This window comes from Pogoniulus pusillus, chromosome 30 (genome assembly GCF_015220805.1).
Source record: "Pogoniulus pusillus isolate bPogPus1 chromosome 30, bPogPus1.pri, whole genome shotgun sequence".
Taxonomy (NCBI): domain Eukaryota; kingdom Metazoa; phylum Chordata; class Aves; order Piciformes; family Lybiidae; genus Pogoniulus; species Pogoniulus pusillus.
This window is the reverse complement of record NC_087293.1, coordinates 10,951,688-10,978,346: the sequence shown is the minus strand read 5'-3', so window position 1 is coordinate 10,978,346 and position 26,659 is coordinate 10,951,688. Positions and strand designations below refer to the sequence as shown.

The following is a 26,659-nucleotide window of genomic DNA, read 5'->3' as shown; positions in this document are numbered from 1 at the left end:
AGTAGTGGAAGTGAAGTAACTTCCAAAACCATTTTAAAACTTACCTATAAACTGACACTCAGTCTTCGTGTTAGGTGAGAATGGTTGCAGGTAAAGTTTAGTCAGACACTGGCTTTTTTGATTGCATCTTGTAATAGATGAATTAATTTTGAATGTCAGGAGTGTCATAGTGTCACCAAACAATTTGGTTTTGAACAGCAGTTTTTCCTTCCAGGAGTCACATAGGTAAAGCCATCCTGAGCCAGCCTGCCTGCGTATCCAAGCTCCTCTCACTGCTCTTGGATCAGCGTCCTTCTCCGAAGCTGGTCCTTATCATCCTCCAGCTGTGTCGTGCTGCTCTGCCTCTCATGAGTGTGGAGGATTGTGGGAATGTGGAATTGCCTCCCTGGAGTTACTCAGTACCTTCTCTGAACAGTGAGCAGGATGATCCCAGTGACCCAGCCTCCAAGATTGCCTCTCTGCTATTGGCAAAGCTGGCGGATTATGTTGTGCCAGGTACCAGCATCTCTTTGGTGTCATGCTAGTTCTGAGAGATTGCCAAGCAAGTCAAGTTCCTGCAGGAGCTTTTGTGTCCTGCAAGCTCAGGAAGGAGAGGGTATACGATCTGTCAGTGCTGAGAGAGAAGATATTTCTGCGTGTTTCCATCTGCTTCTTAATTTAACTGTTCTCAGACTAAGCTGTGTGTCAGTGATATGCTTCTCCAGCCTGCTAGCATTAGTTTCAAGGGCAAGAAGTTTGTTGATTGAGCTCTTGGTTGTATGTTTTTCTTTATTTAGGTGTTGTTTTTCTCTTTAAACTTTCTAATTCAAGGCTGCCAGACAGTTCTTTCTCCAACTGCCTCCGAGCCAGATACTACTTTGGCAAAAGCCAGCCCTAAAAATTCCATAAAAGGTGATAAAGATCCTGGAGAAGAGAGTGAGGCAGTGGATGGTAAACTTTCTATCTTCATTCATAAACGAGAAGACCAGTCATCCCATGAAGTCCTTCAGCCATTGCTAAGGTAACCTCAACAGATTGGAATCATCATCCTGCTTCACCAGTTCCATTTATCGTCTCTTTATTTTTGATGCTGTAGGGAAATGCATTCTAGGCATAGAAGCAAAGAGGAAAGCAGAACATCTACCTGGTGAAATAGGGTAATGTTTCTGAAGATAAGTTGTATAGGACTGATGCTTAGCATGCTGGTAGCTGGATAAAAAGGTGTAGCCACTGTACTGGCTGTGTGTGAGGCAGCAGTAGAAAGAATCTGAATCTCAATCTGTTATCAGTTCTGCAGAAGACAATTGAACAGTTGTGACAGTAGCAAAAGCTGAAAAGGGAGACTATATACGGTAGAGTTGGGGTGGTTTGGCCTGCAGAAGAAAAAGCTCTGGGGACACCTTCTAGTGGCCTTCCAGCACCTGAAGGGGTGTTACAGGTTGGGCTTGATGATCTCGAAGCTCTTTTCCAACCTGGTTAATTCTGCAATTCTGTGATACAGGAGAGCTGGAGGGGGACTTTTTACAAGGGTTTGCAGTGGTAGGACAAGGGGCAATGGTTTTGAGATGGAGGAGCAGAAGTTTGGACTGGAGATTAGGAAGAGATTCTTTACACTAGAGGTGGTGAGACACTGCAAAAGGTTGCCCAGGGTTCTGGAGGTGTTCAAGGCCAGATTGGATGGGTCCTTTGAGTGACCTGGTCTGATGGAAGGTGTCCCTGCCTATGGCAGGGCATTTGAACTAGATGATCTTTAAGGTCCCTTGTAACCAAAACTATTCTGGGAGTCTTTGATTTTTGTGACATAGATGTCTAAAAGGAGGAGCGGGATGTGAAATGTGGTGTTTTGCCTTTCTTGCAAGCCATGGAACAGAAAAGGAACAACAGAGGAACAGAAAAACATCTTATTCTGTCTGAAAACAATCACAGGAAAAATCAGCTACTGAAATGATAGCCCACCAGAAGATATGAACATTATTTTGTGTTCAGTGCTACCTACATACACACTACAGCTTGATGTATTCCCACTAGGTAAAGACAAAGGAGGCAAAGGCTATAGTATGAGAGACTCTAGGACCAACAAATAGAACCATCAAAGCATAATGGCTTTAAAAGCATTGCTTTTAATAATGCATATGCTGGACAATAATTTGCTGTTACAGCTTCTTTAGTATTCCTAGCACCCACCTGGATCTTGGCATCTCTGGATGTCAAACAGTCATCGTTATCAATTCTAGCATTTTGTACTTTTTGTTTCATCTTCCTCCACTCCAGGTTTCAACCCATGCCCTGAAAATGGTGCCAAAAGGTACAGCTGCTGGGGGCTCTTAGGTGAAAGGATAACTCAGAAACATTTAGTTTAGTAACACCAAGTTCATGATGCTTCTTTTTGAGGGGAAAAGGTTTCAATTGCTATGCAAATCCACTTGCAGCCCAGAAGGCCAACCAGATCCTGGGCTAAATCAGGAGAAGTGTGGCCAGCAGGTCAAGGGAGGTGATTCTCCTCCTCCACTCTGCTCTGGTGAAACCTCACCTGGGGTACTGCATCCAGTTCTGGAGCCCCTATTACAAGAGAGCTGTAGAGATGCTGAAGCATGTCCAGAGAAGGGCCACGAGGATGCTCAGAGGGCAGCAGCAGCTCTGCTGTGAGGACAGACTGAAAGAGTTGGGGCTGTTCAGTCTGGAGAAGAGGAGGCTCCCAAGTGACTTTATTGTGACCTTCCAGGATCTGAAGTGGGCTACAAAAAAGCAGGAGAGGGACTTTTTAGGATATTAGGTAGTGACAGAACTAGGGGAAATGGAGCAAAGCTGGAGGTGGGGAGATTCAGACTGGATGTGAGGAGGAAGTTGTTCAGCATGAGAATGGAGAGAGCCTGGAATGGGTTGCTCAGGAAGGTGGTTGAAGCCTCGTCCTGGAGGTGTTTAAGGCCAAGCTGGCTGAGGCTCTGGCCAGTCTGATGTAGGGTAGGGTGTCCCTGGGCATGGGAGGGGGGTTGGAACTGGCTGATCCTTGTGGTCCCTTCCAACCCTGACTGATTCTATGACTCTAAATAGCTACATTTAAGAGTATTAAAATCCTTTCGTAAAGGATCTATTTGAACATGTACTTAACTATCAAATAACTTCTGCTGCTGTTGAGCCATTCAGTTGCGAGGGTTGCTTTCAAATAATACAAACCCATACATAAGTCAGCCTGTATAGTTCAGCTGTTTTTTCCACCAGTGGAAACCAAGCTGATGTGTTTTGTTTTCACTTGAATAGTAGCTCTGAAGGTCGTCCATTCCGACTAGGAACTGGAGCCAATATGGAGAAAGTGGTGAAAATGGATCGAGACATGACAAAAGTAAGCAAAAGAGCAACTAAGGAATTGCTCAATGTCGTGGCAGTTCCACCATCAGTCAGAATTCTTGGGTTTTACTGATGTTGAGGCTTTTTTACATCATGTTTCATTTCCAGAACTGTCCAGCAAGATAACTTTGTGTGTAATGTTAGTATTAAATAGTTATGGGTGCAACCTTTCAGTATCATAAGAGGGCCTACAAGAAAGCTGGGGAGGGACTTGTTAGGATGTTAGGTAGTAGTAGGACTTGGGGGAACGGAACAGAGCTGGAAAAGGGTAGATTCAGTCTGGATGTTAGAAAGTTCTTCCCCATGAGGATGGTGAGACCCTGGAATGGGTTGTCCAGGGAGGTGGTTGAAGCCTCGTCCTGGAGGTGTTTAAAGCCAGGCTGAATAAGGCTCTAGACAGTCTAATCTAGTGTGAGGTGTCCCTGCCCGTGGCAGGGGGATTGGAACTAGATGATCCTTGTGTTGCCTTCCAATGCTGACTGATTCTGAGATTCTAAGTGCCAGGATAAATGATAAAAAAGAATTTCACCCAGTGCTTCCTCCAGCTGGTGTAGATCATGTTTAAGCCCCTTCTGATATTCTCTTCCCTAAAGTGTGATGGTACAGATTTTAAGCTACGTGTTTAGATTAAATGTTCATGTCTGTTTTCAGAGATGTTGTGGAGTACTTGCACCAGAAATGCTCATGTGTGGCTTTTTGATCAGAGAAGAAAAACTGCCGTTAAGCTAAGAATGGAGTATTAAAGGCAATGAAGCCACATTGATCTCTGATCCCTTTGTAGATGAGAAAAAGCAACAGAAAGACTTTGTCTTGTGACTCTGACTAATGCACACACAGGAGGATGTTTTGATGTGTTCTCGGTGCTCTTACATATGCAGAGGAAGGAGAGTTAAATGCATCACATAGTGTGGCCCAGTGCAGCTAGCATTAGTATTTGTCTGATGGCAATTTTCTTTTCAGAGTGGCTGCTGTGAAGTTATCACAGAGGAAGCTGCTGCAGCTCTTCGAAAGGCAACTAAGTGGGCACAGTCTGGTCTAATAGTTAGTGTTGGGCCACCCATAGAAACTGTCAATCCAGAAACTACCAGTGGCTTGTCCACTGGGGACAAAAAGAAGACTGCACAAACATCTATCTGCAGAGAGAGGAATTCTGAGCTTGCCAGGTGGGTCACTGATTCTGTGCTAAATCTGAGTTCTCCGTTTCTGTTTGCCAGTAGTACTCTAGAAAATAATCTAGGTCCTAAACTTCCTTTTCTTTTGTGCTAGAGGTGGTAGTTGACATTTGGAGCTTCTTCTCCTTCTCTTGGTTTGGAATGAATGGGTAAAATACTTTCTGCTCCTGTGTAGGACGGATCCTGTGAGACCATTCATCAGTGGTCACGTCGCAAACAGCATGGCAGCAGAGGTGATTGCTTTGCTACACAGCTTGTTGATGGCACCAGAATCAAATGCAGCTCAGATATGGACAACAACTGCTGAAAAAGTAAGGAAACAGAAAATTAGCTGTTGTACACCAAGCATGTATGGAGTAGTTAAGAGAACTTAATTATTCACAGTTTCCTAAGGTACTCCCATCTGATTTGCCACTGCTGCCACTTTGAACCAGGATGTGTAGCTGCATAGAAGTAGCTCTTTGTGGTAGGTGTCTGATGTCTTAGGGTGGAGGAAACTAATCAGCCTCAGAGAGTGTGTTGCCATTTGGTAATTGGCCTGTTAACCTTTTCAGTGGCTAATAATGCTCTTTGCTTAGGGAGTTCTCTTGCCTTTGCTGAACCTTTATCCTACCTTTGCTCTTCAGTTCTCTTCACCATGACCTCTGAGGGTCTGAAGTGTTGGCTGGAAACTACAGCACTTTGCTTTTATGTTCCTCTGCATCCTGTGGCAGCTCATCTGTCGCTCAGGCTAAACCCTTGGACGAAGACTTGGGCTAAGATGTGCTGTGTAATTCTGGGATTCTAGAAGTTATTAGGGAATGGAGCCAGCTTTGATGGTGTTCACACTTCACAGGACTTAGAAGATTCTGAGTTATTTTTGTTCTTGAAGAGAATTATATAATTCTTCTGAGACTGTGTGGGCTGGAGGCTTGGGGCGTTGGTTTTTTGTTTGAGTCGTGCTTTGAAGTCATTCTCTGGTATTTTTCCTTCTGTCTTCAGGTTCTGTCTCGGGCTCTGATGTACATCCCACAACTTGGGAAATACGCGGAGAGCATTTTGGAGAATGGGAGCAGCAGTGGAAGGAAACTGGCCAAACTTCAAAGGATTGCTCGACAGGCAGTAGCTGCCCTTTGTGCTCTGGGTGGCTTTAAGGAGACCATTAAAATAGGTTCTGAAGTTCAGGTAATGCAGCACCGTTCACTTCCCATATCTTGGAGGAGGATTCTTGGTGATGTTTGGCCTGCACTGGCACATGGGTGAGGCAACGTGCAGTATGGTGAAGCAGCTGCAGTAACACTTGTGGAGACTGCTAGCACAGAATCACTGTGGTTGGAGAAGACCTGCAAGATCGTCAAGTCCAACCATTATCTAGCTCTGTCAGGGCCACCACTACACTATATCCTTGAGCACTGTGTCTAGACAGCTTTGAAACACATCCAAGGATGCTGATTTAACAGCTACCCTGACCAGCCTGTTCCAGCCTTTGATAACTCCTTCCCAAAAACCCAGCTCTGTGTGTCCACTTGGCATGTGCTGTTAAACCCTCAGTGTGCCCTGCTTGTAAAGCCTTAAATCTGATGCTGACCTTCTTTGCTTGTAGGTTTTAGGTAAAGGAATAGCAGGAAGCATTGGAGTTGTGGCATCTATTAATGAACAAGAAGGTATAGCAACGGTCAAATTTCCACCCACCAGTATAGACAGTAGAAAAACCTCACAAGCATCAGACACATTAACTATTCCATTATCTAGGCTCTGTGTTCCAAGATCTGAGGTATGGTAGTTTTAAGAATCTAATATTAATTAAATGATGTCAATTTATTATTATTATGATGTTGTCACTGCATACTGACAGTTAATCTACAGCATGTAAAAAGTCTGTTTCAGCTTGGATTAAAGATGTTCTGTAAAGTTTGCCTCGTTTTAAATGTATCTTGATAATATCTATATCTAAATTATCATTCAATTAATGTGGTTATTTGGGGTTTTTGGTATTTAAAGATGTTCCATTGCATACTGTGTTGGGTTTTGGGGTGGGGGTTGGTTGCTGGGGTGGGGGTGGGGGTGTTTTGTGGTTGTTTAGTGCTGTTTTTGTGATAATACAAAATGAGAATTAACTCCAGGTAATAAAACACCCTCATTTCTTAGAAACTAACTACTTGAATTTAACTTTTTACCGTGCCCCCCCACCATCAGGCATTGCCTCTTCATAAACTGTCCATTACTGAGAAGGTAGTACAGGCAGTCCAGTCCATGTTGTTTCCTCAGGAGGGAAGTCTCTCTATTCACACCTCACTTCCTGCAACAGGAGATGGCTCAACTCCAGTAATGGCAGTGGTCCGGCTTCTTGCTGAAATAAGAACAAGGTGAGTCTTTGGTTTTCATGCAGCACCTCAGTCTCTTGTGATACTGTGGACAAATGTTGAAGGAAATTGTTGTGCCAGTTTGGGTGTTACCCACCCCCTCACTCTTATGGAATCACCCAGACTAGACTCAGCCAGCTGGAAGTTAAGGAATGAAGCTTTATATTTACAGCTTAGCACAATATACCAGCAGCTATTTACAATATATCACAAATGTGTGCAGCTATATACAGAAATATACAAGTTAAAGGTAACACAGAACCCAGGAGGGTCTCTCAACCACCATCTTTCCACCCCCCTACCTTATCCCAGAGCTTGCTGTATATGCAAGGCGAGCTGTGAAGATCAGCAAAAGGGGTTAGAAAGCAGAAGGATTAGTTACACAGAAGCAGCCCATGGAGACAGACAGACACTGACAGACAGAGACACTGTGTCCCACCTGTGCTTGTGTTCTTGTCTTTATACACCTCAGCAAACCTATGAGTGAAGTAGACATCACCATTGTTTCCTTTTCACAGCCTATAATCTATGTTTTCTCATTAAAATATTCCAATTAGACTCAAACTAGCACAGTTGTGTAGGTTCATGTTTGCCTCTTCTGTGGGTACTGACATGTGGCAGCAGGGGATAATGCAGAAACTCTTGTTTGCCTCCTTGAGTGTCTGAATGTTGTTAAAATGAGTGCTAAAAATGCCCCCTGTAATACTGACAATGCTTTGAGCAAATGCTTCCCAGAAGCAGATGTTCTGAAGCAGGGGAAAGCTGGCCTTGTGGAAGTTCTAATGGACAGCTAAAGCAACCAGACAAAGAAATAGATCCATCTTTTCAAATAGGCCTGTGTTCAATACATGTAAAGACAGTTTTGAATGCATCCCATGCTTTTGTAATGCTTTCAATGTATTCTTTTTCCATTAAGAGCATGCCTGGTGATGGCTCAGCTGTTAGAAGACAGCTCTTTCTGTGAAGAATTCATTCAACAGTGTCCAGCCGCTGTAGAAGTTCTTAATTTGGTAGCACAGGAGTGCAGCCCTGGTAGGTGTTCACATTGTTCTTACATCTTCATTGTTGTATGCAGTTCAGAGACTTAACAGCTTTCAAAACCCAGTCAGTGTTTTGTCCTCTAGCTACTTACAGTCTGATAGCTGGCACAGTACAGCATGTCTTGGCATAGCTGCAGAGCTCCTCAATGAAGAGTAGCTTGTGATTAGACTAAATCATTTTAAACATGACAAAGAAACTTTGCATCAGAATGGGATTATTCTGTGCACCACAGAAGGTGCAAGTCCTGGGACTAGCTCTTTACTGCCATGCTTCTGAACCCTCTCTAATTTTCTTGCTTCCATGTAACCTGCTCTGTATTCCTTGATGTTCCCATTTGTCAGCAGCAGTGTGGCCAACAGGACTAGAGGACTAGGGCAGGGATCATCCCTCTGTACTCAGCACTGGTGAGGCCACTGCTCAAATAATGGATTCAGTTTTGGGCCTCTCGCTTTCAAGAAGGACATTGAGGGGCTAGAGCCTGTCCAGAGAAGTACAGCAAAGCTGGTGAAGGGTCTGGAGAACAGGGCTGGTGAGGAGCAGCTGAGGGTCTTGGGGTTGTTCAGCCTGGAGAAAAGGAGGCCGAGGGGACACCTCATGGGTTTCTACAACTCCCTAAAAGAAGGTTGGAGTGAGATGGGCTTGGTCTCTTCTCCTGAGTAACAAGCAATAGGATAAGAGGAAATGGCCTCAAATTGCACCAGGGGAGGTTTATATTGGATATTAGGAAAAATTTCTTCCCTGAAGAGTGGTTAGGCCCTGGCCCAGGCTGCCCAGGCCAGTGGTGGAGTCCCCATTCTTGGAGGAGTTTCAAAGCCTTGGAAATGTGATGCTGAGGGACATGGTCTAGTGGTGACCTGGCAGTTATGGGTTAAGGCTAGACTCGAATCTTAGAGGTCTTTTCAAGCTTCAATGACTCTGATTGTGTGTTTTGGTTTTGACTTCTTTGGTAGTGGGGGTTTTTGGTGCTTTTTTTCAGTGTTTTATTGTTCTTATCACTGAGCTCTTGCTTTTCTTCCCTCTTGCCTAAAGATAGTAGTGAGCCCAGAAGAAGGTTTAGTTCAAGGGCAAGTTTTAGGAACATGTCAGAGCCTTTCCCTGGAGGAGAGGTTAGGGTGGGAACCAAGTGGATTTCAGTATCATCTCCAGTGTCCTGTAGGGTTTTTTTGACAGTAGGCATAAATTCTTTTAACTTCCTGCTTTTGCTAGGTCATAAACTCACTAAAATCATCTTGTTGTGCTAATTGACCTACCAATGTCTTTGCTAACCAAATATGAATTGAAGATGAGAAAAACAATTATTTGTAGCCATTACATTTTTGCCTTCCATTTTATTGACTAGGTAAGTAAGACTGTTGCAGCTCTGGAAACTATGATGACATTGGCAATTTTATTTACTGGTACAAAGATTGCTTTGCTGGACTCCAGTAGCTTTGCCTGAAACCTCTTGACATGGTTTGGTTTGTTCCAGGGGAAAGGCTCCTCGTTGTAGAAATGCAGTGTGAGAGGTTACGAATGTTGTATCGTGACTGTGCTCGACCTCCTCCTCCTCCCCTCCAGGCAGACAGGAGACAGGTGAGCACAGAAACAGGGCTGAGTCTTCTGCCTCTCACAAACAAGGCCAGCCCCTGAGTGCAGAGGGGCCCAAATTGGTTGGATTCTCATTTAAATGTTGTATTTTAGTGTGAAGTTGTGTAATGGAATGTGATTTGTTGTGATTGCAGTCGTTAGGATTACACGTGTTGTATTTAAGTGTGCACTTCAGTAAGAGTGGGTCATTAGATTTAAGTAGATGATTGTAACTAGTAGAATAAAATGCTCTGTTCCTGTCTGTAGCCCAAAGAAATCACTTGGAGCCCATCCAGAGTGTTTCCCCCTGTGCGAGCCTGCATGTTCTCATCACATCTCACTGCTGTGACCTTTTTGGCTGATCCTAGTGCTGGTGGGGGCCTTCCTCGGGGCACCTTTATCTATGCCACATCACCAGTTCCTGTGCAGGTGAGAACTCAAAACTGTACACCAGCTTGTGTCATTTCATCATAGAATGGTTTAGGTTGGACAGGACCTTCAAGATTATCTAGTTCCACCCCCCCTGTATGGCCAGAGGCACCTTCCACTAGCTTAGCTTGCCCAAGGCTCAATCCAGCCTGGCCTGGAACGTCTCCAGGAAGGGTGCATCCACAACTTCCCTGGGCAACCTTTTCCAGTGTCTCACCACTCCCCATGTAAAGAATTTCTTCCCAATATCCAGTCTAAATCTCCCCTCTTCCAGCTTAAATGCATTCCGCTCACCCTATCACTAAACATTCACTAGTGCAGGAAAAGGAAAATACTTTTATCTGCCTTGCATATGTTTTGTAGCTCTTTATATAAAGACCAATGTTGTTTTTTATTTCTAGGCACCATCATTTTACTGGGAAATTGAAGTAGTGTCCTATGGAGATACAGATGATGACACTGGACCCATAGTTTCATTTGGATTCGCTACGGAAGCCGAGAAGCGGGATGGTGCTTGGACAAACCCTGTGGGCACCTGTCTCTTCCACAAGTATGTTGAAGATGTACATCCAGAGGTCATGGTCTTGCTCACTACACTGCTCCTCTTGGAGAGGAGTGTGGTGAGCACACTGCAGCAGGCACCGTCTTTTATCTGGATTGTTAAAGGGTTGAGCTAGAGTATCTGTGGAAATAAGGAGAGCTGGGTGGCCTTTTGTCAGTGTCACAGCTACCAAGGCTTTAACTGTTTGGAGCACTCATTTCTTTCAGTGCTCTTAATCTTCTTCTTGCTTTACTTCTCAGCAATGGGCGAGCAGTGCATTACAATGGCTCCAGTTTGCTGCAGTGGAAGAGTGTGAGACTGGATGTGACCCTTTCTCCTGGTACGTAAGAGCACAGCTAACTGGCTTACCTGGTCCTTGAGAAAACCCTCTACATGAAAGGGGAACAGCAGATGAGAAAACAGTCTAAATCCATGCTCTTCTTTTGATGCTTCTATCTTTGTACAGGTGATGTAGCAGGAATTGGATGGGAGAGGACAGAGGGAACTCCACCTCCTCCAGGGCAGCCAGCTAAGGGCAGAGTTTATTTTACATACTGTGGGCAGCGACTTGGGCCTTATCTAGAAGATGTGTCTGGTGGAATGTGGCCAGTTGTCCACATTCAGAAAAAGGCAAGTTTTGAAACAGAAATATGTTGCTAGATAGATAATTCTTTCAGAAATACTGGAAGCATTCTATAGAAAGCATTGAACCTAAGTATATGTTAGTTATATATACAAAGTGGAGTGATAGCTTTGACCTTTATTAAGTTAGTTTGAGGTATTTCATTTCTCTTCCCCATCACATGAATGTTTTGTCATTATTTAGAGCTTTTCCTGGACACTTATGTGCTGCTGGCTTGATGAGGTGCCGTTGTTCTGTGCTCTTCTATTAGTATTCCTTCCCAGCAGTGACCTTACTTCAAAGCATACCAGCTAAGTGTGCTGCATCTTGAATATCTCGAAGGTAGAAAAAAGGCAGGTTCAAAGTTTGTTTAGAAGCTCAATACTGAACCTGCTGCATCCAAGTTTATAGCTGGTGTTGCTGGGAAAAACTCGTATGGCCTGGAGATGTCATCAGCCTGCCCAAGAAAAAGATCAAACCAATCCACAGCTCATCTCAGTGCTTTCATCTGCATCTCTTTCAGAACACCAAAGTCCGAGCTAACTTCGGGTCTCGCCAGTTTGCCTATGCTGAGGGACAGGCTCACAGGAACGCTGCTGATCTCTGTATTGACCTGGCAGAGGAAATCAGTGCCAACTTCGAAGCCTTGCCCTTTGCCATGGCTTCTGACAGTGATAACGACGCCGGCACCAGCATAGCTTCTGATCCTGGCACCCATGGACCTCCTTGTAGGATTGCTGCTGTTGCTACGGCTCAACAACGTAATGTGATGATTAATAGTTATTTTAAAGCCCTTCCAGGAGAAATTGCAATCAATTAAATAGATTTTTAAGTGCATTCTGGCTCAGTCCTTAGGTACTGCTTGGTTAAGTGAAGCAATACAGGGCTCTGGAAAGAGAAAATGGCCTCAAGTGGCACCAGGGAATGTTTAGATTGGATATTCATAGCATCATAGAATTGCTTTGGTTGGAAAAGCCTTCTAAGATAGAGTCCAGCCATCAACCCAACACCACTGTGGCCACTAAACCATGTCCCCAAGCACCATGTCCACACATTTCTTGAGCATCTCCAGGGATGGTGACTCTACCATTTCACTGAGCAGCCTGTTCCAATGTCTGACCGTGCTTTCAGGTGTATAAGAAGAAACTTCTTCACTGAAAGGGTTCTCAAACACTGCAGTGGGCTCTCCACAGAGATGTTTGAATCCCCATCCCTAGAGACGTTCAAGACACAGACTTGTGCTGAGGGCTGTGGTTTAGCACCAGACTTTACAGTAGAGTTAGAGAATGGTTGGACTGGATGATCTTAAAAGGCTTTTCCAACTAAAATAGTTCTGTCATCTTATGTGGTTCAGTAAAGCATCTTCCATTTTGTTTGTCCTCAAGAACAGCCCTCCTTGTCACAATCTTAGTGTTTATTTATGGAACTCTGCTTAAGAATATGTAGCCTCTGTGGTTCTCAGTGTTGTCAAATATATGCTGATTTAATTTTAGTCAAGGCAATTAGAAAAAATCTTTATTTTAGTCTTCCTTTCTATGATTGCACAAATTACTCTGAATGGGTGCATCAGTGACCAGGGCTTTGAACACCAGAAGGTGTTTCATTTGATGGGATCAGCCAGCTGGTGACACTGTGTCAAAATGGGTTGCACTTCCACAGACTGCCTCAAGGCTGTGGAGTGCAGTGTAGCTCCAAAACCTTCTGAGTTATTTTTGTGCCTTCTAGAGCTTTATGGTCTCATTATTTCTTACGTGTGTTTTGCAGAGTATGACAGTGACACATCTTGCCACTACAAAATGGAACTAAGCTATGAGAACTTCATCACATCAGGCCCTGATCCTCATCCCCCTCCTATTGCAGATGATGAGAGCGATGATGATGACGATGATGATATTCCTAGAGTGAGCAAATTTTTACCTGTTATAACTTAAGGTCTAAATTACAGCTCTTGGAATCCACACAAGGATTTTCCCTGTTTCCTTAAGGAAATGACAGCTGTTAACTTTTCTTTCCCCTTTTGTCTTTGTAGGAGGATCACTATGCCCTGTTGGTTAAAGCCTGGGAAACCAAAGTTTTCCCTACAATTAGAAGAAGATTCCGTAATGAGGCAGAAAGGAAGTCTGGACTGGACCAGATTAAAGGAGCTTTGCAGTTAGGTATGGCTGTGTTTATTTCCATGCATTTTGTTTAATGTGATGTACTGAAAGTATGAATACAACACCTGCCTGTCTGTCTTTTCTGTTTTACTCTGGGGCTGGAAAATCTAAAGCAGAAAAAAAAAGCACTTACTGCTTTTGTCAAGTGCTTAGAATTGGTTTAAAGTCATGAGCTTTCTTTCACATTTTTACTGAGGTTGGACTATTTAAACAAGGAAAATGGCTTCAGAAATAGTGGCAGAGCTTATGGTGATGTGGATGCAGAAATACTCCAGAAAAATAGTCTGGGAAGAATTTATCTGGATGCATCTTGTGCCTTTGACTGTATCAAGGCAGAAGTTCTGAGGAGCTCTTTAATAAGGGAGGGATTTGTAAACCACCAATACAGTTCTGGCAAGACAGCCTGTTTGTGGGAAAGTCACAGTAAGAGCAAAGTATCCTGAGGTGCAAAAAAAAAAAGTGTGGCCAGCAGGTCAAGGGAAGTTCTCTTCCCACTGTGCTTTGCCCTGCTGAGGTCACATTGGGAGTACTGTGTCCAGTTCTGGGCTCTTCAAGAAGGACAGGGACTTGCTGGAGAGGAGACAGCAAAGGGCTACAAAGATGCTGATAGGACTTGGAACATCTCTGTGAGGAGGAAAGGATGAGAGACTTGGGACTGTTTAGTCTGGAGAAGAGCAGACTGAGGGGAGTCTGATCAATGCTGATCAATACTTCAGGGATGGGTGTCAAGAGGATGGCACCAGGCTTTTTGCAGTGGTGCCCAGTGACAGGACAAGGGGTAATGGGCACAAATTGTAACATAAGAAGTTCTATCTAAATATGAGGAGAAACTTCTTGAATTTAAGGGTGAGAGAGCCCTGAAACAGGCTGCCCAGAGAGATGGTGGAGTCTCCATCTCTGGAGACACTCCAAACCTGCCTGGACACGTTCCTGTGTTACCTTCTGTAGGTGTACCTGCCTTGGCAGTGGGGTCAGAATGGATGATCTCCAGAGGTCGCTTCCAACACTTACCATTCTGTGGTACTGTGTAGTTCAAAGCCCTAATGAGAAGCATACAGCTTGGGAAAGCTCCATCCCTTAGCTAAACTTGATTGCCTGTGATGTTAATAAGAACTTATTTCAAGTGGCTAGGGAAAATAACCACCTTCTGTCTAATAAACTGAGTCCCTTCTGTCTGCCAGGAATGGTTGATATAGCAAGGCAAACTGTAGAATTCCTCTATGAGGAAAATGGTGGCATCCCAAGAGACCTCTACCTCCCAACTATTGAGGACATCAAGGATGAAGCAAACAAATTTACAATTGATAAAGTACGAAAAGGTAAGGTCAGCAACAAGTATCTCAAAGGGGCAAATAAAAGCTCTGGTACTTGGGACCTATTGCTTGAGTTACCAGACTGAGGGAGATGCTGGACTCTTAACATTGTGTTGTCCTTTTCTGAGCAGGTCTCACAGTGGTGACACGTTGTCCTGACAGTAACAATGTTACCAGCAGTGCTGTTGGAACAGCCTTACCCAAGTTTGCTATTCGTGGGATGCTGAAGACATTTGGTCTTCATGGTGTTGTTTTGGATGTAGATTCGGTGAGTAAGCATGCATTAGGAGAGCTTTTGACATGTCACCACCACACTTCTGAGAGCACATATGATTAAGTGTACTTAGAATGCTGAGTTGATGGTCATTCTGAAGGGAAAAAAATGCTGTCCTTACTGTATTTATTGATTGTGTTGGTTTGGATGTTGCAGGTAAATGAATTAGTACAAGTAGAGACCTACCTCCGAAGTGAAGGAGTTCTGGTGAGATACTGGTATCCCATTGACATGTTAGAAAGGCCACCTGCAGGTTACAGGAGAACTGCAACCAATGGATTGGTTACCCTGGATAACACCAACATCCAAATTCACAGGTAAGAAGGGCAGCTAGAGGGCATTTGTGTTATCTCTCTTGATCTGTAACATTTCCTGTACTGCAGTGACCTGTTGCAACCTTGTTTTGAGCAGCAGCAGACTGCTGATTACTGTAGTTGGGTTTAAACTGACAAAGGTTCTTTAAATCTTCATGTTTTAATGGGTAGTGGGCTTTGATTAGTTTAAGGTAATAAAGGAAATTTATTGTAATTCTCTTGTTTGAAGGATTTTGCCTAGCCATATACCTAGTCATTTACCTGCATGTTGGTCTAACAGCTTAAGCTTCATGTGCCACCATAGAATAGCAGTGGTTGCAAGGGACTCTGGAGATCATCGAGGATCACATAGGGCAGGTCATAGAGAAAGGCATCCAGATGGGTCTGTAGGGTCTCCAGAGAGGGAGACTCCACAATCTCTTTGGACAGCCTGCTTCAGGGCTCCAGCACTCTCACACAAAACAAGTTTTTTCTCATGTTGAGGTGGAACTTCCTGAATTCCAGTTTGTATCCATTGCCTCTTGTCCTATCACAGGACACCATTGAAAACAGACTGGCACCATCTTGACACCCATCCTTCAGGTATTTATAAACAAGCAGCACTGCAGGCTAGAGACAGTGGCTGGAGAGCAACCAGGAAGAAAGACCTGGGGGTACTGGTAGAGAGTAGCTGAACATGAGCCAGCGAAGTGTCCAGGTGGCCAAGAGAGCCAGTGGCGTCCTGGCTTGGATCAGGAACAGTGTGGCCAGCAGGACAAGGGAGATTGATCCTTCCTCTGTACTCAGCAGTGGTCAGGCCACACCTTGAGTGCTGTGTCCAGTTCTGGGTTCCTCAATTCAAGAGAGATGTTGAGATACTGGAACGTGTCCAGAGAAGGACAACAAAGCTGGTGAGGGGCCTGGAGCACAGCCCTGAGAGGGAGCTAGGGGTGTGCAGCCTGGAGAACAGGAGGCTTAGGGCAGTCCTCATTGCTGTCTACAACTACTTGAAGGGAGGCTATAGTCAGGTGGAGGTCAGTCTGTTCTCCCAGACAACCAGCAACAGAACAAGAGGACACAGCCTCAAGTTGTGCCAAGGGAGGTCTAGGCTGGATGTTAGGAGGAAGTTGCTGGCAGAGAGAGTGATTGGCATTGGAATGGGCTGCCCAGGGAGGTGGTGGAGTTGCTGTCCCTGGAGATGTTCAAGCAAAGCCTGGATGAGGCACTTGGTGCCATGGTCTGGTTGACTGGATAAAGCTGAGTGCTAGATTGGACTGGCTGAGCTTGGAGGTTTCTTCCAACCTGCTTGATTCTATGATTAGTAAGATCCCCTCTCAGTCTCCAGGTTAAACAGCCCCAGGTCCCTCACCCCTCCATCAGTTGATACCTAAAGACTCAAGAACTTTTGTGAAGAACTGACTTCTAATTCAGGTGCCTTAATTTGGTACCAGAATCAGATGAGCTGATTGCTGTCTGAAGTGAATAAGAAAGATTTGGATCTACTTAATACCTAATGAATAAAAAAGTCGATAGGCACAGATTGTTGCATGTGGTTCATTTTAAACCTCAGTGGTCAATTTTCTCTTTTGATGTTTATGTTTTCTAGAGAGCTTTTAAGAAGTGAAGCTTCTCTGGCCAAGCTCTACTGCCGCATGGCTCTCCTCAATATTTTTGCTCCCAAATCTCCACACATGTTTACTCGGCTCTTCCACATTCCTGCTATCCGTGATATCACCCTGGAGCACCTGCAGTTGCTCTCCAACCAACTTCTTGCACCACCTCTTCCTGGTAAACACTCGTTTTTATCACAGCTCTTTTTATGGTTGATCGTTTTCTGGGGACAAGAAGGAAAAGCAGCCAAGTCAGTTTGGCACTTACTGCCTAATTAGTTAATAGTGATGGGGTTTGAAGAAATGTCCTGATGGACTCCTGGCCTTAGTGAAACTAAACAGAAATTGATGCTAATGATCTCATTAAAAGTTTTAAAGAATGATGGAAGGGACTGGGTTGGAAGGGACCTTCAAAGGTCATCCAGCCCAACCCTCTGTCAGCAGGGACATCCTCAACTAGATCAGGTTGTCTAGAACCCTCTCAAGCCTCGCCTTGAATGTGTCTGGGAAGGGGGCCTCAACTACCTCCTTGGGCAACTTGTTCCAGGAGCGTTCACATTGCCTCTTAAGACTCCATTCAGTGCTTCCACCCCTTAGGCATTGGTGGTCTTCTGTTACTGAGGGTGGGGGGAGTATCCACGTGGGATACTTGGAAAGAATTGGGAATATCTCCTAGTTCAAATCCAGGGTAGTAAAACTAAATGCCAGTTGAGTCTCAGTTTTCAAAATTCAACTCTTCTTCATTTCACAAAGTGGTTTGTCCTTTTCCTACTGGACTCACAGCTCTGGTTAGAGAATGTATGTGCTGAATCATGGAAAAGAATCTTTGGCTAATTCAAGTGAGTGTTAACAAAGACAATTATCCTGACAAAGCTGTTCTGCATGCAGAGAAATGTGTGTAACCTGGTTGGAGCATATGGAGGAAGGAGGAAGTGCTAAATACAAGGCATCAATAACTGAAAGTCATTATTCACCCCTGGAAGGAGACCTGTTCCCTCCTCTAGTTACTGTGAAACTTGGCTACCTCTAACAGATGCTGCGTTGTAAAAGATCCTCTGGCAGAGTACAGCACTACTTTGCATGGCTTTGAGAAGAGTTTTCTAAGCTTTTCTTTAGTTTTTGCTCCTTAAAACATGGCTAATCTGAGTCCTGCTAATACAAACAGTTCCAAAACAGGCCTTCTGGTCAATTGCCAACTCCTCTCTGCACAGCACTATGCCTTTGACTGTTCCTCTGAGCTCCAGAATGACAGCCATGAGATGCTGGGGCTTGTGACCCACTCAGGGCCACCCAAAAGCTCTCTTGTTCATAAATAGGGAAAGCTTGAGGACAGATAAAGCTGCTTTCACCTCATCTGGAGTGCTAGGGGAAGAGAGAGTCACTTGTCCTTGTTGTACTTACTCAGTAAATTGAAATATGCCTGTCTTGAGACCTGGGACAAAGAGGCAGCTGTCAACCCACAGCTCTGTGGATGTCAAGATCACAGCTGGCATTTAGAAAGCCATCCTGTATGCACCCAACCCAGATGGATGCAACAATCTCATCTGCAACCAGCCAGGGTGCAGGTCTGGGCTTGGGTGGCTCCTTTCTACTGCTGACTTTGGGGGAGTTCTGACCTTTGCACTTGCTCAGGAGTGAAAATGGAGGCTTGTCATCTTCCAAGTATTTTAAAACTTCTCTTCCCACTGTGTTTCACAGGTAGTATAACCACATTGAAGCCATCTCCATAGTTGTCTTATCTCACTTGTTATTGCAGATGGAACAATCAGTTCAAGTTCTATTCTATTGGCCCAGTCCTTGCAACACTGTGTCCACTCCCAGAACTGTGCTGCCACTGACCTCTTCTACCAGGGCAATTCCCAAGCCATCAGAGAGTGGCTGACTGTTGCCATTACTCGGACACTGCACCAAGGAGAGGACAGTCTGCTAGACCTCACCAAACAGATCTGTTCCTTTTTGCAGGTAAAATATTGAGTGAGCTTCTATGAGCAGTGTTGGTTTTCTTTCTGAGGAACCCTTGCTCCCTAGGTGCCCTTGAAGTGTGATCCTAACTTCCATAATCCTGCCCCTCACACTGGATTGTTTCTCTGGACAAGTTGTATTCCTACTCTGATCGTAGTGGGTGTGCTGTAAACACCAGGGTACTGCTACTGCTTGATCTGATTAAAATGAAGTGGCCTCACAAGTAAATGCTATGTTTTACTTGAAAAAGGAAGAGGAAGGTGGTTTGCTGCTGCTGAGGGTCTTTCATTGTGAAATGTTGTGTTACAGATGGCACCAGAACAGTTTCCTGCTGAAGAATTCCCAATTTCTGAATCCAAAGTCAATATGGATGTTAATTTTCCTGGGGCCGCCTTTGTCATTGTGTCCTGTAAAGAAAGTCAGTCTGGATTCCGCAAAGAGTAAGTAGCTGAGGGGCCAAGAGTGGCAAAGATTGAAGGTGAGCTGCTGAGCCTCTATGAACCCTGAGTGTGGGAGAGTTCTCTTTTCATTTTTTTTTCCAGTTTTCTCTTCTCAAAGATTTATTTTCTGGGTAGTGAGATAAATACCTCAGAGCCTTTTGTCTCTCTGTGACTGGGTTGGGATTTTGGTGACTAATTGAAGCCTAACCAAACTGTTCATGTTCTGTTCTTAGTTCATCCCTGTATAAAGCTCCCTGGGCTCGAGTGCTGGTCTATGGGCTTGGCCATAAAGTCAAGAGGAATGGGCAGCTGAACCTCATAGAAGCTGTGTGCTACCCTCGGGATGCCTCTCCAACCAACACAGGCCTGACACCTCCCCCAACAACCAACCAGTACCCTTCAGTCATCACCCCTACAGACAAGGTCCACATCAAACTAGGTAAAAAATAAATCACAAACCTTCTAAACTGTATTCTCAGAAGTGAGATAATACTCCAAGGGTTGGCGTCAGGAGGATGGGGCCAGTCTGTTTTCAGCGGTACTCAGTGATAGGGTAAGGGCTCAAACTGGACTACAGAGTCACAGAACCACAATGGTTGGAAAAGGCCTCTAAGATTATCAAGTACAACCATTATCTAATTCTACCAGGGCCACTACTACACCATATCACTGAATCCTGGAATTGCTTGGTTGAAAAAGACCTCTAGGATCGAGTCCAGCTGTTAACCTAAGACCATCATGGCCATTAAACTGTATTCCAAAGTGCCATGTCCACACATTTCTGAAACACCTTCGGGGATGGTGCCTCTACCACCTCCCTGGGCAGCCTGTTCCAATGCCTGATGACTCTTGCAGCAAAGAAATTTTTTCCTGATAGGCAATCTGAACCTCCCCTGGCCCAATTCCAGGCCATATCCTTGAGCACTGCATTAGACAGCTTTTAAATACATCCAGGGATGGCGATTCAACCACTTCCTTGGGCGACCTGTTCCAGGCTTTGAGAACCTTTTTGGTATAGAAGTTTTTCCAAATGGTTAACCTAAACCTTCCCAGGTGTAACTTGATGCTGTTTCCTCATAGAACATAGGCCATGAAACGTAAGAAGTTCTCTCTGAGCAAGAGAAGGAACTTCTTTAGGGGTGGTACAGCACTGGAGCAGGCTGCCCAGAGAGGCTGTGAAGTCTCCATCTCTAGAGTCATTCTAAACCCTCCTGAACACCATCCTGTGCAAACTGCCCTAAGTAAACCTGCTCTGACAGGCTGTTGGGACTCGATGAGCTCCAGAGGTCCCTTCCAACCTCTGTCATTCTATGGTTTTGTGATCATCAGTACCTCTGCAAGACTTTCTTACATTGTCACCAGTTCTGCCATTGATTATGACAGTGCTTTTGCGTGAGGTATTAAGAAATGTGTCCTAGCAGCAATGTGCTATTTTTGTCCAAGAAATCTTTGGTTTATAAATATTGGAAGCCATCTGACTCTGGTTTTTAGTTCTGTGAAGTCTGCCAGTATCTATTTGGGGTTTTTTCCTGATTTTTTTTCCTTGTGTTTCAGGAGTTCACAAAACAGTGAGTTTGAATGTTTCTGCAGCATTCAAGTTTCTGTTTGAGGAGCTGTATTTAAGATGGAAATTAATGATTGGGTTTTTTGCTGCTCTGGGTGATTATTGGTCTCTAGGACACAGAGTAATGTCTGTGCAGGGTAGTAACACATAAGGGTTCCCAAGCAAGAGCAGTCATTAACATTCTCTGCTCTTCAGCCTAAGGGAAAGAGAATGGTTTACTGAGAGCAGTGAAGGTGACTAAGTGCTTCAAGCTGTTAGAACTTTTTCACTGGAAGTCATAAAGCTCTTTGCTGCAGCATCTCTGATGTTTTTCTCAATATTGATCACACATCATACTACAGATAAAGGGAACTGTGGAAGTCTTGTGTGTGTTTATGGAGAGGAGCAGCACTGTGCACCAGTACAGGTTAGGGCTGGGTCTGCTGGAAAGCAGCTTCAAGGAGAAGGACCTTGGAGTCCTGGTGGACAATTAGTCCTATGTGTCTTCATGGCCTAGAAGGCAATTGGTCTCCTAGGGTGTGTTAAGAAGAGTGCAGCCAGCAGGTCAAGAGAGGTTCTTCTCCCCCTCTACTCTGCCCTGGCAAGACCACATTGGGAGTACTGGGTCCAGCTCTGGCTCCCCAGTTCATCAGGGACAGGGAGATACTAGAAAATATCCAATGGAGGCTATGGGGATGATGAAGGGACTGGAACATCTGTCTGATGAGGAAAGGCTGAGAGACCTGGGGCTTTTTAGCCTGGAGAAGAGCAGCCTGAGGGGGATCTTACTAATGTTTACAAATATCTGAAGAGTGGGTGTCAAGAAGGGGGAGCCAGGCTCTTTTCAGTGGTGTCTTCTGATGGGACAAGAGGCAATGGATAGAAATTAGAACTCAAGTTCCACTTCAACATGAATTAAAAATTGTTTGATGTGAAGGTGCTGGAGCCCTGGAGCAGGCTGCCTAGAGAGGTTGTGGAGTCTCCTTCTCTAGACCCTCCAGACCCATCTGAATGCCTTTCTTTGTAATCTGCCCTATGCAATCCAACTTTGGCAGTGGGGTTGAACTCAGTGATCTTCAAATGTCCCTTCCAACCCCTAACATTGTATGACTCCACAATTTATCGACATACAGGCTAAAACCTGTTGTATTTCTTATGCTATGTAAACTAAATGTTACCTATACAATGATAATTACAGACTCTTGTTAAATGCTCCTATTTGGTTATTACAAAATAATAAACAGAGAAAATTCTCACTTAGCATAACCATAGCCTCACAATAACTAATGCTAAAAGAGATGTTACTGCTTTGAGGTGCCAAGTGCCTGGAGTCATGCTAACTGCTTGCTTTGATCGTTTTGCCTAGGAGTGTCTCCTCCTCCTGGAGCCGTGCTGGTCTTGCATTCTCTTCCGCTTGAGTTCCCCCTGGCAATGGCATTCACAGAGCAGCTGTTGACTTGGAAGTTGGAAGATGGGGATGGAAAATCAGAAGATGAGCTGGATACTATTCCTGCTTCTGTTCTCTTGCAAGTAGTGGAATTTTTAGGTGAGGATGCAGTGTTTCCCTAACCAATGCTGTGCTGGCTGATGGAGAGTGCAGAGAAAGGAAGACAGACTACAGCCAGGAAGTATTTCTGAGCTCTTCCATTATATTTTTATGAAGCATTGCATATAAGCTGCAGACATTTTCTGTGGATAGGCACTTCTTGGAATAGCCTTCCTGTCTGTCTTGCTGCTGGCACACTGACATGGAAATGACATTTTCTCAGGCTTTTTTTAAACATTACTGTTGCAGCTCATGTGTTAAACCTCCCCAGAGTGACATCCTGCTGACTCCTATGTCTTTCCTTCCACACACAGGGAACTTTCTCTGGACGACTGACATGGCAGCATGTGTGAAGGAGTTGGTATTTCATCTCTTGGCTGAGCTGCTTCGCAAAATCCACAGCCTGGAGCAGAAAAAGAATCCAGCGGGGTTGTCATCTTCTATTGCCCTTCAGCTCAACCCCTGTCTAGCTATGCTGATGGCCTTGCAGTCAGAACTACACAAGCTGTACGATGAGGAAACACAAAACTGGGTGTCTGGAAATGCCTGTGGTGGTTCTGGTGTTGGAGCAGCTGACCAAGGAAGGTTCTCAACGTACTTCCATGCTCTGATGGAAATCTGCCTTGCTGTAGCTGAAGTAACCCTGCCCATCAATATGAGCGTAACAGCTAATGTGATATCTTCAACCAGTGCCCCAAATCTCAGTGACTCTTCATCTTCCTCTTCGTCTTCTCCAGGACAGACGCCACAGAGTCCAAGCTTGCTGTCCAAAAGGAAAAAAGTCAAAATGAAGCGTGAGAAGACCTCATCCTCAGGCAAACGCTCCTCGTCCAGAGCAGCTGATGCAGACGCTGCAATCCTCAGTATAGGAGGAAGCAAGCCTGAGGATATGTTATGGTTTCATAGGGCACTGACTCTGCTTATCATCCTCAGACACCTGACCAAAAAGGATCCTCAAGGATTGGGTGTGACAAATGATGCTGTGGCAGATGCCTGCCAAGCACTGGTGGGTCCCACGGCTCATAGCCGCCTGCTCGTCATTTCTGGCATACCAACTCACCTGGAGGAGAGCACAGTCAGAAGTGCCATCAGAAAGGCTTGCAATGCCCATGGGGGAGTCTTCAAAGATGAGATCTACATCCCTTTGCAGGAAGAGGATCCCAAAAAAGTCAAGGACAAAGCAGAAGGAGGAGAATGCAGAACAGAGCTGGAGAAGCCAACTGTTTCGAGCAGTGCGGACAGCCTGGACATCAGCAGCTCCAGCAGCGTCACCCCTGCCATGAGCGTCAGTGCTTCAGCCTCCACGAGCCAGGCCTCCCTCTGCAGCTCACAGGGCATATCTCGGACTGTTAGTGACATCTCAGTTGACCAGTTTCAAGCTGGGCTGGAACTGGCGATCCCACCAGGATTGCTAGAACCACACGTTGTATCCAGCCAGGAGAGTTTGGACCTCTCCCACTGCAGTACTGGAAGCCTTGGCAGCCTCGGCAGCCTGGGGGAGCCACTTGACAACGTGGAAACAGCCTCTGTGTCTGATGTTGGATCCATGTACACAGTCACATCTCTGGACAACCAGCCTCTGCTCTCACGGCCCATCAAAGGCTTTGCTGTGGTGGAGGTAAAAAAGCCTTCAGTCAGGAGAGGGTGTTCTTGGGTCAGGTTTTCCTGAAAGAGTGAGGTCTGATTCTAATAACTTTGATTTTTAACCTCTGGCTCAGAGAAGTGCTGTACTTCTTGTGGTTTGTGTGTGCCACCATATTCAGGCTGTTAGAAAAAGTGTGCTGCATGTTTTCCTCTGTAAAGGTTCTTCTGCTTGAGGCCACAACTTGAATGAAAGGTGCTGGTAGCAAGGTGTAGCTCAGCCTGGATCATGGGTGCAGAATAAATGTGTGTCAGTGTACAAGCAAGACTAAGGGGACTAGGAGAGCTCAGCTTGGACAGAGAGGCTCAGGAGCACAGAACTTTTAGTCTCTATTGAGTTTATCTGTACCATTTAGTCTTAGAAGCATTCACTGTGTCTCAAAGAGGAGAACTAGCAGTGGAGTTACCAAGTGGCAGTGTTAAAACAAAAGGAAATACTCCTCTGTGTTCCACAAGGTGGAACAGGAACCTGGAGCATAGATGAATTTAAGAAGAGTTAAGTTCATGGAGGCTGTGCAGACTGGCAGCTGTTAAAGCACAGCAGTCACTGCAGCCTTCAGCTTGGGAAATCTTTAAACTGCCAATTTCTGGAGACTGAGAGAATATGTAAGGGAAAAGATCTGTTCATTGCCTCTTTCATCTAATTTTCTTCAAAGGTTTGCTACTGGCCTCTGCTGGAGATTAAATTTAGAGATAGGTGGCCCTTTGGTCTGACCCACAAGGCAATTATCTTTAATGACTACATTTTCCCATATTTTAAGCCATCCACAGATTCCTCTCTAAAGTAACTTAGAAGAGCTGATGAATTTTGTGGCTGCCTGCTTCCAAATTAACTTTAAAAAGCATTGTGGGTGGTTTGCATTGATGCCAGACCACTCTAGGTTCTCAGCTCTGCACAAGAACCCTTCCTCTCTGCTGTTGCTCTGACCCCATGCTGCAGATTTATCAGAAGCTTGCAGGAGCATGGGCAGCTCTGATAGCTTGTGAATGTAGGGAGACATTTCTGCACAGTCTGGGGTTGTATCAGTTTCCCTTCTAGAAGAAAATCAGCTTATTCAGATAGAAAATCTTCCGCTGCTATTCTGAAGCTCTTAATTGACACAAAGACACCACAGAGTTGAAATAAACCATCAAGTGTGTACAGAAAGCTGTCAGCATATTCACAGTGAAGCCTACTCCAAGTCTGTGGCTGCTCTGATGATGATGCATGGTGGTTTATTCTCGGAATCAAAGGAAATTATTGTTCCTGTTCCCACTCTGTGGAGCTGAGACTTCAAGGCCTGTGCTAATTTAGATCTGTTTCTCTGAACGGAGGATTGAAGCAAGGACAGCAGAGCTGCAAATGCTGACAGGTTACCTACCTCAAACTTACAGCTTCTTACCTGATGTTTCTAAGGGTTGTTTCCAGGCCAAGAAATTGAATATCTGCTTCAGAGCTGTGTCTGATTAACTCACAGCATGGTGATTTCAGTGGCCAGATGTTCTTAGAATGAGAACAGCCTTGCAGAAAAGGACTTGGGCTGCTTGTGGATGAGAAGCTGGACATGAGGCAGCATTGGGCACTTGCAGCCCAGAAGGCCAGTGGCATCCTGGGCTTCATTAAAAGAACTGAGGCCAGCAGGTCAGGAGAGGTGATTCTGCCACTCTGCTCTGGTGAGACCTCACCTGGAGTACTATGTCCAGCTCTGGAGTCCTCAATACAGGAAGGACATAGACCTGCTGGAGTGGATCCAGAAAAGGCCATGAAGATGGTCAGAGGGCTGGAGCACATTTCCTGTGGGAACAGTCTGAGAGAATTGGAGTTGTTAAGCCTGGAGAAGAGAAGGCTCTGGGGAGACCTTAGAGCTGCATTCCAATATCTGAAGGGGACCTACAGAAAGGCTGGAGAGGGATTAATAGAAGTGCCTGTGGTGATAGGAGAAGGGGCAGTGGTTTGAAACTGGAGCAGGGGCGATTTAGATTGGACATTAGGAGGAAGCTCTTCACAATGAGAGTGGTGAAATACCAGAACAGGTTGCCCAGGGATGTGGTTGAGGCCCCATCCCTGGAGGCATTCAAGGTCAAACTTAATGAAACCCTGGGCAGCCTGCTCTAGTTGGAGATGTCCCTGCTGACTGCAGAGGGGATTGGACAGTATCACCTTTGAGAGTCACTTCCAACTCAATGCATTCTGAGATTCCATGGTGTTTTCTAGGCTGAACCTGAACCAAAATGTACCAAATCATTAATGTAGAAGAGTGTTAGAAGAGCTGCAACAGTGTTAATCCACATGGGGAGGAAGGTTCAGACCCAAATCCATATTACTGGAAGCTAATTTGTTTGGTCAGAATCCCTCTTAAACTACTTTCATTATTTGTTCAGATAAGGTCAAGAGCTAAAATAGAGAAAATCCGAGCCAGCCTGTTCAACAGCAGTGATCTCATTGGGTTGTCAAGTCTGGATGGTGAAGATGAACTGATGGAAATGTCAACTGAAGAGATTTTAACAGTTTCTACTGTAAACCAGAGTTTATTTGACACACAAGGGAGCCCAGCACTGGAAGATTATTTCAATGATAAGTCAATAAAAGGTATGTGGGTTTCATATGGGCAAATGGCTCACTTTTATCCTGCATTTTTGAGGGTCACAGAGGGGTCAAGTTCTCCTTGCTGATGTAAATTTGGTGTGACTCACTAATTGAGGGCGAGCCAGGGTGTGATTTCAAAGCAAGTTTCCTCCTTCTCATCAGTCGGCAAGCTGCTCTTTGCAATCTGAACATTGCTCAGCTGTCCTCACAGCTAATCGAGCAGTAAAAAGAAGGAAGGAAAAAACAAACAAACAAAATCCACCAAACCCACATAAAAT

General features: G+C 44.9%; 1 protein-coding gene across 6 annotated transcripts in view; it reads left to right on the top strand.

Annotated features, from left to right (window-relative positions):
• HECTD4 (HECT domain E3 ubiquitin protein ligase 4) overlaps window positions 1-26,659 on the top strand; it is a 96,560-nt gene that overhangs the window by 53,042 nt on the left and 16,859 nt on the right. For all 6 annotated transcript variants that reach the window (XM_064168998.1, XM_064168994.1, XM_064168997.1 and 3 more), the window contains exons 36-62: window positions 215-495; window positions 811-1,000; window positions 3,238-3,319; window positions 4,285-4,487; window positions 4,672-4,807; window positions 5,478-5,660; window positions 6,079-6,249; window positions 6,672-6,841; window positions 7,755-7,870; window positions 9,348-9,451; window positions 9,713-9,874; window positions 10,276-10,424; window positions 10,676-10,755; window positions 10,882-11,045; window positions 11,561-11,798; window positions 12,802-12,938; window positions 13,067-13,193; window positions 14,375-14,512; window positions 14,638-14,774; window positions 14,937-15,097; window positions 16,680-16,861; window positions 18,440-18,645; window positions 18,955-19,085; window positions 19,319-19,524; window positions 21,995-22,174; window positions 22,489-23,792; window positions 26,177-26,384. In XM_064168998.1, the coding sequence (XP_064025068.1) occupies window positions 215-495; window positions 811-1,000; window positions 3,238-3,319; window positions 4,285-4,487; window positions 4,672-4,807; window positions 5,478-5,660; window positions 6,079-6,249; window positions 6,672-6,841; window positions 7,755-7,870; window positions 9,348-9,451; window positions 9,713-9,874; window positions 10,276-10,424; window positions 10,676-10,755; window positions 10,882-11,045; window positions 11,561-11,798; window positions 12,802-12,938; window positions 13,067-13,193; window positions 14,375-14,512; window positions 14,638-14,774; window positions 14,937-15,097; window positions 16,680-16,861; window positions 18,440-18,645; window positions 18,955-19,085; window positions 19,319-19,524; window positions 21,995-22,174; window positions 22,489-23,792; window positions 26,177-26,384 (5,546 nt within the window). The remainder of the gene's footprint in view (window positions 1-214; window positions 496-810; window positions 1,001-3,237; window positions 3,320-4,284; window positions 4,488-4,671; window positions 4,808-5,477; window positions 5,661-6,078; window positions 6,250-6,671; window positions 6,842-7,754; window positions 7,871-9,347; window positions 9,452-9,712; window positions 9,875-10,275; window positions 10,425-10,675; window positions 10,756-10,881; window positions 11,046-11,560; window positions 11,799-12,801; window positions 12,939-13,066; window positions 13,194-14,374; window positions 14,513-14,637; window positions 14,775-14,936; window positions 15,098-16,679; window positions 16,862-18,439; window positions 18,646-18,954; window positions 19,086-19,318; window positions 19,525-21,994; window positions 22,175-22,488; window positions 23,793-26,176; window positions 26,385-26,659) is intronic.